Source organism: Cynara cardunculus, assembly GCF_001531365.2.
Source record: "Cynara cardunculus var. scolymus isolate 2C chromosome LG 15, CcrdV1, whole genome shotgun sequence".
Taxonomy (NCBI): Eukaryota; Viridiplantae; Streptophyta; class Magnoliopsida; order Asterales; family Asteraceae; genus Cynara; species Cynara cardunculus.
The window spans coordinates 283,026-294,776 of NC_037542.1; the positions used below are offsets into that span (position 1 = coordinate 283,026).

General features: G+C 37.9%; 1 protein-coding gene across 1 annotated transcript; it reads right to left on the reverse strand.

Moving 5' to 3' along the window:
* Positions 1-8,986: 8,986 nt before the first annotated feature.
* LOC112527480 lies at positions 8,987-11,400 on the reverse strand. The gene is made up of 3 exons (XM_025138161.1): positions 10,680-11,400; positions 10,402-10,615; positions 8,987-9,278 (listed from the first exon to the last, which is right to left on the reverse strand). The coding sequence occupies exons 1-3, from the start codon at positions 11,398-11,400 to the stop codon at positions 8,987-8,989; spliced, it is 1,227 nt and encodes a 408-aa protein (XP_024993929.1).
* Between the last annotated feature and the right edge of the window lie 351 nt (positions 11,401-11,751).

Genomic DNA, 11,751 nt, shown 5'->3' on the forward strand with positions numbered 1-11,751 from the left:
ATTATTAAATAAAAATAAATTACTTTATTATTAAATCTAAATTAAATTATAATGAAAATTGAATTAAAAAATTACACAGAAAGTAAGAACTTTTAAATAGTTAATCTAATACTAATATCGATACATTTTTTTTTCAAATTTATATTTTGTTCAAAATAAAAATATTATCGTTTTCTGAAACCACGTAAAATCATATTATATCGATAGAGAAAATGAATAAAACGAAACATTAAAATCGAGATATATATCGCTGCATTGCGCGAGTACCCTTCTTATATATATATATATAGGGTTGAGTTCACGTGAGACCAAGAGTTTTTCGTGAGACCCGTAAGACCAATTTATGTTCATTGATCAACTTTATAAGCTAATGATCTAATGGTCTAAAGTTTCAAGGTGTCAATTTTGTAATTATTGAGAAGTCTCGTGGCGTTTATGAATGTTCTAATCTGACGATTGTAAATCTAATCCAAGGATTGAGAATTGGTCTTACGGGTCTCACGAAAAATCATTGGTCTCACATGATCCCAAGTCTATATATATATATGATTTTAATTAATATATATACATACAAGGACATTTGCGGGTGGGGTGTATTACCGGCCCGGATTTTTCTAAAAACATATTCACTTAAATAATAAGCTAATTTTAGGGGCGTTTACGGTTCGGTTCAGTTTTACTAGTAGGAAATATATGAACCGAACCGCATGACACATGTACCCGAACCAAAACGGAACTGTAGGTTAAACCGAACCACACTGAAGCAAACCGAAATAAGGAGGTTATCCGTGGTTCAGAGTTACCCAGATTTATAAAAGAATATCATTAACAATATAAAAATGGTACTGAGTAATAATATTTGAAAAAACTACACAACTGAATAAAAATAATCAAAGCGCTACCAATTAAAATAAGTTTGATTGTTTAAAAACATCCATTTTCCAGTTAACGTTGATTTGTTCACAACTTCATACCACCAAATTTAATCATCCACCGTAATGTTTAACTCCAAAATATAAAAAAGACTTTTACTTATTCAATATTGGATTAATAAATAACTAAATAATAATATATATTAAGTGTTTTATAATATATATATATATATATATATATATATACATTATATCCCATTCGTTCCGATCCGAGTACCTGGGTACCTAAAATTCAAAACCGAAATCGATTCATAAATACCCGGTTTCTACGATTTTCTGTTTTTTTCTCGGTTTCAGATCAAACGGTTGGGCTCCGTTTGTTGGTTTTCTGGGTTTTTTTAAAACCCCTAGCTAGCGGACAACACAACAGAATTGTTTCTTATTCAAAACAAGACAACTACTAGCTTCACATACCCACACTACTAACAAAAAAAAAGCCTTAGAAAAAGAAACAAAGACAAATTCAAAACTTTTGATGTGTTCTTCCAGCTGGTATGCTCTAGAATCAGTCATTATTTGATCAAGACTTATTCTTCCTGAATTTACTGAACTACTAGAGCTGCAGAGTCCAACAATCTCTCCTTTAAGATAAAAAATCTTACCTCCTATATCTCAAAGCCTAATAACTCTCGAAGCTTAACAAATTGTTCCTTCTTCAGGGGTTTAGTCATAAACATCGGCAACTTGATCTTGAGAACTGCAGTAGCTTAACTGCACCATTTCATTGCTCACCGAGTCCCTTAAAAATGAAACTTAACCTTAATATGATCGATATTACCATGGAATACATGACGCTCTGAAAGTTGAATCATTGAACTATTGTCACACTGACTCATGTTACCTTGTATGCGCCCAAGTGCTACCAGGATTCTTCTAAGCTAAACACATTGAAAGGCACATGATGCCCTTGTGATGTATTCAGTCTCCGTTGGACAACATCACCACTGGTTGTTCTTTTATGATCATTATACAGCACCTCTGACAAGTAAAAACAATGAGCCAAAAGTGTATTTTCGATCGTGCAAGTTTCCAGCAAAGTCGTTATCTCAAAGTTTTCTTCCCTCTTGTAGAGTATCCTTAGCTCAACAGTACCTTGAATGTACTTCATGATCCTCTTTGCTGCACCGGTGTTTTTAGTGGGAGACTCCATATATCTGTTGGAACCAAAACAATCAGCATTGTTGGAACCAAAATCACACACCAACTATATTGTTTATTTCATTTAAAATCGATCAACCTGAACAAGACACAAAGGACCAATATAAAACATGATCAAGGGACACAACCCTTGACAAACAGACACGACCCTATCTAACAGATGTGATAGTTAAAAAACTGTCACATACCCCTTTAGAAATAAACTGCAAATAATTAACCACCATAACACTCAACTGTAATAACGACCAACTACCATTGCTAGCTTAATATTTAACACACCCCCTTAAGCTAGAATGGTTTGACACCCAAGTTCTTTTTCATATGCATGAAGAGTCCAACTTGTAGAGCTTTAGTGAAACAATCTGCAAGCTAATCTTTGGAAACACATAACTATTGGATTATATCGTATCGTATATTCCGGTATTTTTAACTACTGATTACTGAGGATCGCTTATTTATTTTGTTGATTTCTTCTCTCCTTTGATTNTTGGATTATATCGTATCGTATATTCCGGTATTTTTAACTACTGATTACTGAGGATCGCTTATTTATTTTGTTGATTTCTTCTCTCCTTTGATTTAAGATTGTTTGTTGGCCTTTCCTTGTTTTTGCTAGCCTTTCCTTGTTTCTAGCTTTTCTTCTTGTATTTATTTTGACAATTGGTTTGGAATGAGATATTAAGAGAGAAAGCATAATCTCTCTGATTACCAATTTCTTCATGGTATCAGAGCAAGGTTCGATGCAATTTAGATCATAAACAGCAAAACCCTTATGGCCGGCGATAAACCGGAAAACTCCCAAAACAATGGAGAATCAATCGACACCAATTCTCCATATTATCTACATCCTTCCGACTACCCGAAACAACTCCATGTAAACGAAAATCTTACCGATAACAACTTCAATGATTGGAGCCAGGAGATGACCAATTTTTTGTTCGCAAAGAACAAGATTGGTTTTGTCGACGGCTCTCTTCTCAAACCTAACAAGAATGATGGCAAGTATATGCAATGGATGCGGTGAGACGCCATGATCAAAGGATGGCTCACCACTGCTATGGAGAAGGAGATACGAAGCAGCGTGAAGTACGCTAACACAGCCCTCGAAATCTGGAATGACCTGCATGAGAGGTTTGGGAAGGAGAGTGCTCCAAGAGCATACAAACTAAAGCAATCAGTCACGCAGACGCGTCAAGAAGGAGCCTCTGTTTCAGCCTATTTCATCAAGCTAAGAAGCATATGGGATGAGATCGACTCCGTCTTGCCGACACCACGGTGTGAATGTAATGGCTACAGTTGCAATGTTAGGAAAAAGATTACAGAACTCAAGGAAAAGGAAAGACTATGAGTTTTTGATGGGCCTCGATGCCGAGTTCTCTGTTATGAGAACTCAAATATTTGCTACAAAGCCAACACCAAGCCTTGGAACGGCATACCATCTAGTATCCGAGGACGAACAACAGCGAAACATTGCGGCTGGAAAAAGGACTACGTCCACTCCTAATGCGGCGACTTTCCAAGCTTCGTCGCAAGTTAGCCGTGACAACCAGAACCACAAAAGGCCTTGGCAAAAGATCGACAAGACAGGACACTGCACCTTTTGTGGAAGAGACGGGCATGTTCGAGACGGGTGTTTCAAGCTTGTCGGTTACCCAGATTGGTGGCCGGGAAAGGGAAAGAAGGAGGTGATAAAGCCGAAGGCAGCCTTGGCCGAAGCTAGTACCAACAAGATACCAGGGATAAACGATGAACAATATGAGATGTTTCTCAAAATGTTCGGTAAGATCGGCGACCAGAAACTAACAGCGCTCCAAGGGCAAATATGGCAGGTAAATTTAACGACAAAGGTGACTGGATACTTGACTCAGGGGCAACCGAATATATGACCTATGATCGGGAGTCTCTTGAGAACCTTTTTACAGGTAACAAAGAAACACCGGTCACCATCCCAAATGGTGAAACCGTTCCCGTAGAGGGAAACGATGAACTTATTTTTAAAGGGGGGATCAAAGTCAAAGGGGTTCTTTTTATACCAAATTTCAAATGCAATCTCTTGTCAGTTAGTCGATTAACAAAAGATTTGCAATGTGCCATCACTTTCTTCCCGGATTTCTTTGTCATACAGGGCTTGAAGACGAGGAACTTGATTGGAATGGGTAAGTGCATTGGCGGACTTTACAGAATGAGGGTCATGCAAGAAGATCGGAAAACTATGGCGGTAACAACCTCAAATCAATGGCATAAAAGGCTTGGTCACCCATCGAATGGCAAGTTGTCTCATATTCCTTTTTGTAAGGTTACTAGTCATAATTCTAARGAAGATATTTGTGATTCTTGTTTAAAGGCAAAATTAACTAGACTTCCTTTTCAAAYAAGYACAATAAAGACGAATGMTTGTTTCGATATGATTCATTGTGATATTTGGGGTGGCTATAGAACCTTTTCGCTTACACATGGGAGTTATTTTCTCACTATAGTCGATGACTATAGTAGGGCCATTTGGGTTTACATAATCAAACATAAATATGAGGCAAGCGACTACTTGATCATTTTTTATAGTCTTGTCCAAACGCAATTTAAAAGGAACATAAAACGAATCAGATGTGATAATGGAGGAGAATTTACCTCCAATCGCATGAGAAACTTCTACACCGATCATGGCATCGAACTCGAGACCACATGTCCACACACCCCACAGCAAAATGGGGTAGCGGAAAGAAAACACAGACACCTCTTAGAAATAGCACGTGCCTTAAGGTTCGAAGGGAAGTTACCCATAAGGTTTTGGGGGGAATGTGTCTTAACAGCTGCATACATCATCAATAGGTTACCATCCAAGGTAATCAAATACAAAACACCTTATGAGATTATGTTTGGAAGGGAACCTACTTATGATCACATGCGTGTCCTGGGATGTTTAGCATATTTCTGGAACATCGAAACAAAAGGAGATAAATTTGCTCCTAGAAGAAAGGCAGGAGTTTTTTTGGGATACCCTTTTGGCACAAAAGGCTATAAAATCTACGATTTAGAGAAGGGGAAACTCATCGTTAGCAGGGATGTGAAATTCATGGAAAATGTATTTCCATTCTCAAATCGTAAGGACAATGTTGATCTAGGAGATGATGAGATTCTCACTGAATACCAACAAGTTCTTGGGCATGAATGCCATGCTGAGACCAACAAATCAAATATAACATAGAATGATGGGAGTTGTTGTGATGAAAATACACAAAATAATCCCAGTGTGGTCCTTGAACAAGAGGCAATCGGTAGTATGGACCCCTCATACAAGTCGATGAACCTAATAGTCCACCATGCAAACCAACACAGGCCAATGGCGACCCACGGCCCAACGACGATCACCCACAGCAGCCCGCTCACAGTACTTTGGGCCGCACGTCTTAGCGGACCAAGACCCAACCAGCTCGTCTTAAAGATTATGAGGTGAATGTCCCTCCTTCTGTCGACCATGCACACCCAAGCTCCGATCAAGCTCCCTCTACGGTACATCCTCTAGCTCATTATATTTCATATGACAAGTTTTCTAACAGACACAAAGCTTTTATTTCGGCCATCACGTCACATGATGAGCCCAAAACTTTCTTTAAGGCATCACAAGATGAAAGATGGSGAGATGCCATGAAACGAGAGATTAAGGCTCTTGAAGAGAATGGAACATGGTRTCTTRAACAGTTGCCTGATGGAAAGAAGGCCATAGATTCCAAATGGGTGTACAAGATCAAATATAAGCCCAATGGTGAAATCGAACGCTACAAAGCTAGGCTCGTGGCGAAGGGTTTTACACAAATGGAGGGCRTGGATTACCACGACACCTTCGCCCCTGTTGCAAAATTAGTAACAATGCGAACMCTTCTTACCTTGGCTGTGAAAAAGGACTGGATCATACACCAACTTGACGTCAATAATGCGTTCTTGCATGGTGATCTTGACGAGGAGGTCTACATGAAACTCCCGCAAGRGTTCTCGAAAGACAATGATACACGTGTTTGTCGGCTCAAAAAGTCATTATACGGTCTCAAACAAGCGTCGTGTAATTGGTACCATAAGTTTACAAGTGCCTTGTTGGAGCTCGATTTTACCCAATCCAGGGCAGATTACTCGTTATTTGTGTATAAGCAAAATGAGGTTCTCGTGACAGCCTTGATTTATGTTGACGATGTGATTATTGCTGGAAATGACATAAGCATGATTCAGTACACAAAATCCCATCTTCATGAAAGGTTTAGCATAAAAGACCTTGGTACTTTGAAGTACTTTTTGGGTATAGAAGTGGCTCGCAYGAAGGATGGTTTGGTCCTTAGTCAACGTAAGTATACACTTGACATTTTGGAGGATAGTGGTTTGCAGGGATGTCGTCCAAGTGGTTTTCCCATGGAGCAAAATCTCAAACTTGACAGAGGTGAAGAAGAGCAGAAAGTTGAAACAAACAAGTACAGACGCTTGGTTGGAAGATTGTTATATTTACAAGCCATACGTCCAGATATTACATACGTTGTCAATGTGTTAAGTCAATTCATGTCTGATCCTCGACAAAACCATATGAACGCTGCTACTCGTGTCTTAAGATACTTGAAGTCAACACTAGGTCAAGGCATCTTGTTACCATGAACAGGAGGTCTGAAACTTGTCTCTTATTGTGATGCTAATTGGCTTGGGAGTTCCCTCTCGAGACGATCTCGTACCGGGTACTTACTCCTTCTCGGCGGTGCTCCTATCTCATGGAAATCTAAGAAGCAATCAGTCGTTTCCCGTTCCTCGGCTGAAGCAGAGTATAGAGCCATGGCAACCACGGTTAGTGAAGTAGTGTGGGTACGGTCATTACTTACATAACTTAATGAAACCCCTGCGGAAGGTACTACCCTATTTTGTGACAATCAGGTTGCTAAACACATTGCGAACAACCCCGTCTTTCATGAAAGAACAAAGCATGTAGAAATGGATTGCTACTTTGTTCGTGAACGAGTCGAGTCAAAAGAAGTTCACCCAACGTATATTGATACAAAGCACCAAATTGCCGATCTTCTTACCAAGCCATTAGGAGCTCAACACCTTCGAAGCTTACTTGTCAAGTTGGGCATGCAAGATTTACACGCTCCAACTTGAGGGGGAATATTGGATTATATCGTATCGTATATTCCGGTATTTTTAACTACTGATTACTGAGGATCGCTTATTTATTTTGTTGATTTCTTCTCTCCTTTGATTNTTGGATTATATCGTATCGTATATTCCGGTATTTTTAACTACTGATTACTGAGGATCGCTTATTTATTTTGTTGATTTCTTCTCTCCTTTGATTTAGGATTGTTTGCTGCCTTTCCTTGTTTTTGCTAGCCTTTTCTTGTTTCTAGCTTTTCCTCTTGTATTTATTTCGACAATTGGTTTGGAATGAGATATTAAGAGAGAAAGCATAATCTCTCTGATTACCAATTTCTTCAAGAACACAATCTTTACTTCTCCGTTTGATACCAACTCTCGTATGAAATGGAATTTTATTCTGATGTGCTTACTCTTACCATGGAACATGGGGATTCTCGGTGAGTGCAATGGCTGACATGTTGTCGTAGAATATAGTTGTAGGTTCCTCTTGAATGTGTTGCAGTTCTTTTAGAATGGCTCTAAGCCATAGGGCTTGACAACCAACAACAAAAAGAGACATGTACTATGCTTCTGTTGAGGATAGGGCCACAACACTTTATTTCTTGGTCTTCCAAGATATTGCTCCATTTCCCAAATCGAACACATAACCAGCAGTGCTCCTTCCATCGTCCATACTACCACCATAGTCATTGTCACTGTATCAGTGAGTTTGAAGTCCTCTGTCCTTGAGTATGTGATGCCATGATCTATAGTTCCTTTGACATATTTGAGTATCCTTTTCTCTGCCTCCCAATGGCTCCTTTTTGGTACTTCCATGTACCTACTTATGATGCTCATAGAAAAGACAATATCTGGTTTGGTGGCAGTCAAGTACATCAGACTGCCTACCAAACTTCTATACATACTGGCGTCTATGAATTCTTCTTTATCATCCTTATGTAATTTGAGTCCAAATTCCATAGGTGTGAGGGAGGAAGTAGCTTGTTTCAAATTAAATTTGTCTAAAAGAGTTTTAGCATACCTCTGTTGTGATATCTTGATGCCCTTCATATCTTACTTTACTTTAATCCCCAAAAATAATGTAGTAGACCTATATCAGTCATCTCAAATTCATGCTTCATATTTTCTTTGAAGTCTTCTATCAGTTTCTTTGAATTTCCTGTAAAAACTAAATCATCTACATAGATGCATACCATGAGGATCATACCTTTATCTTTTGAGTGAAGAGAGTATGTTCCTGAGAACATTTGTTGAAGCCTTTTGTTGTAAAGTAGTTTTCAATTCGGCTATAACAGGCTCTTGGAGCTTGCTTTAAGCCATACAAGGCTTTCTTCAAGTGACAAACTTTGTGCTCTTTTTCTTTCTTTACAAAGCCTTCAGGTTGATCTATGTAGACATTTTCTTCCATAAATTCATTTAAGAAAGAAGACTTTACATCCATTTGATGTACTTGCCACTTGTTTTGTGCAGCTAGATCCAAAACCAGTCTGACTGTTTCCAACCTTATAACAGGAGCAAAAACCTCTTGATAATCTATTCCATGCTTCTGTTTGTATCCCTTTACTACCAACCTTGCTTTAGATCTATCTACTTCACCTTTCTCATTTAATTTTGTCTTATAAATCCATTTAACTCCAATGGATTTATGTCCATTTGGGAGATTGACTAATTCCAAGTGTTGTTCTTGATGATAGATTCCATCTCTTTGTTCATTGCATCTTTCCATTTAGTGTCTTTATAGGCTTCCTTAAAAGTCATAGGATCTGCATCTATTAAAACAATACAAAATCTGCAGTATTATTGAAATCCAAGCTTCTTGGATCATTGTAGATGTCCCTCAGGCTCTTGTATCCTCTTTTAGGAGAACTTTCAGTGGAGGATTCAAGAGATTCTGTGTTGTCTGTGTTTTGAGATATGTTAGGAGTATCATGACTGTTGACATTATGATCAATCTGTTCAGAATCTTCATCCTTCTGGACTTGATCCTCTTCCAATATATGTGTGGTGTTGTCTTCTTGACTTGATGGATCATTCCATCCTTTCCCTTCTTCAAACATCACATCCCTACTTATGATAGTATTCTTTTTTTATAGGATTATAGAGTTCGTAGGCCTTGGACCTGTCACTATATCCTATGAAAATAGTTTTTTCAAACTTATCATCTAGTTCAGTCCTTTTCTGTTTAGGTATATGCACATAAGCAATACATCCAAAAGTTCTTAGATGGCCTACAATTGGTTTGTAGCCACCACATGTTGCCTGTGGTGTTATATTGGATAGACCTTTTGTAGTGGTTCTGTTCAATAGATAACAGGCACAGGCCACAACTTCTGCCCAAAAGGAATGGTGCAGATTCTTACCTATAAGTATGTTTCTGGCCTTTTCAATCAGAGTTCTATTGATCCTTTCTGCTATCCCATTCTGTTGTGGAGTATATCTAGTTGTTACTTGATGGTGAATACCATTTTCTTTTAAGAAATCAACAAAATAAGCAGAGTTGTACTCCCCACCCCATCTGATCTAAGAGATTTGATTAGATTAGCACTCTACTTTTCAACATAAACCTTGAAGTTTTGAAATGAGCAAAGACTTCAGATTTTTCTTTTAAAAAATATACCCATAACTTTCTACTAAAATCATCTATGAATGTCATAATGTACCTATTTCTACCTATGGACAGAGTCTTCATGGGTCCACACACATCTGTGTGGATGAGTTCAAGAGATTTTGAGGCTCTCCATGCTCCTTCTTGAGGGAATGACTCTCTTGCTTGCTTTCCAACCATGCAACTTTAACAGATTTCATCAATCTTGTTCGTAGCAGGCATCCCTTTCACTAAATTATGCCTCTGCATGTAACTTAGGTAGCCAAGATTGGCATGACCAAATCTGTGATGCCATAATAGGGAGTTTTGTTTTGTGGATAAGTGAAAAGAGAACAAAGTGTCCTCTTTGAATTTTATGGGAAACATTTTATTTCCTGTCATATTATTTTCCTAATTAAGCCACCATACTGATCTTTAATATCACAGGACTCACCTTTGAATTGAAGCTCATACCCTTTTTGTAGGAGTTGCCCTACACTCAGCAAGTTCTGTTTCAAACCAGAGACATAATATGCACTTGGTATTTTCTTTTGTCCACTTCTTTTTTTTACTAGGATATCACCTATGCCTTGTACGTTTAACCTCTTGTCATCTTCTGTTTTAACCTCCTTCTTATGTGTTTTGTCTAATTGAGTGAAGAAATCCTTATTCCCAGTCATGTGATTGCTGCACCCACTGTCCATATACCAGGTGTCATCAGTAGGTAATTCCAATGTGCTTAAGATCATAAACATTGTGTCTTCATTGTCTTCAATATTGATGAAATTGTTCTCTCTTTCTTTTGCAATCCTTTTTCCTGCAAAATTTGGCTATGTGTCCAAGTTTTTGGCAATGATAACATTGCATAGGAGGTGGTTTGCCTCTGCCTTTGAAATCTATCTGTGGTTCCCTTAATTGGATTATGTTTCTTTCTTGAGGATTTGGGGACTGCAATTGAAAGGCTTGTTCATATGGGTTGTCAAATTGTTTCATTCTCAATTCGTGGGATTGCAAGATTCCAAGAAGTCTTTCAAGGGACATAACCGAAATGTACTTTGATTCTTCTATAACCACTAGTACATACTCAAACTTCTTCGTTAGGCTTCTCAAAATCTTTTCCACTACTCTTCTGTCTACTATAATCTCCCCATTAAAATGTAGTTGATTCAATACCAATATGGTTCTGTTGTAGAAATCTTCGACAATTTCAAATTCTTTCATTTTTAAACCATCAAACTCACATCTGAGAGTTTGAATTCTTATTGTTTTAACCTTTTCTTCCCCTTTGTAGGTTCTATGCAACATGTCCCACGCTTCTTTTGATGTTTCTGAAGTAGAAATTCTCTCGAAGACTGCTTCATCTACTGCTTGATAAATCACATATAGTGCTTTCTTGTCTTTCTTCTTTAACTCTCTGATTTCTCCTTCTTGTTCTTCTGTAAAGTTGTTTATTTCTATAAGATCATCAATACCTTGGTTGATGATATCCCATGAATCCTGAGATTCGGACAACACCCTCATTTGGATGCTCCAATGGTGGTAATTCTTCCCATTCAGTTTGGGAAGAGGATGATGTATGATATTGCTTGAAGTTGAGGCCATTGTGAAACCAAGCTCTGATGCCACATTGTTGGAACCAAAACTGTCAGCATTGTTGGAACCAAAATCACACACCAACTATATTGTTTATTTCATTAAAAATCGATCAATCTAAACAAGACACATAGGACCAATATAAAACATAATCAAGGGACACAACCCTTGACAACAGACACGACCCTATCAACAGATATGACAGTTAAATAACTATCACATACCACTTCAGAAATAAACTGCTAATAGCCACCATAACAGTCAATTGTAATAACGACCAACTACCATTGCTAGCTTAATATTTAACAATATCTGCTTATTAAGCTCATTCTATAAATAATATCCAATCTTGTTGTTTTT

Coding starts and splice junctions, on each gene's coding strand:
- LOC112527480 (XM_025138161.1), bottom strand. CDS start 11,400: ATGGCCTCAACTTCAAGCAATATCATACATCATCCTCTTCCCAAACTG. Junction 10,616..10,679: donor GATAGATTTCAAAGGCAGAG/GCAAACCACCTC, acceptor CAAATTTTGCAG/GAAAAAGGATTGCAAAAGAA. Junction 9,279..10,401: donor AAAACAGAAGATGACAAGAG/GTTAAACGTACA, acceptor TATCATAAGTAG/GGATGTGATGTTTGAAGAAG.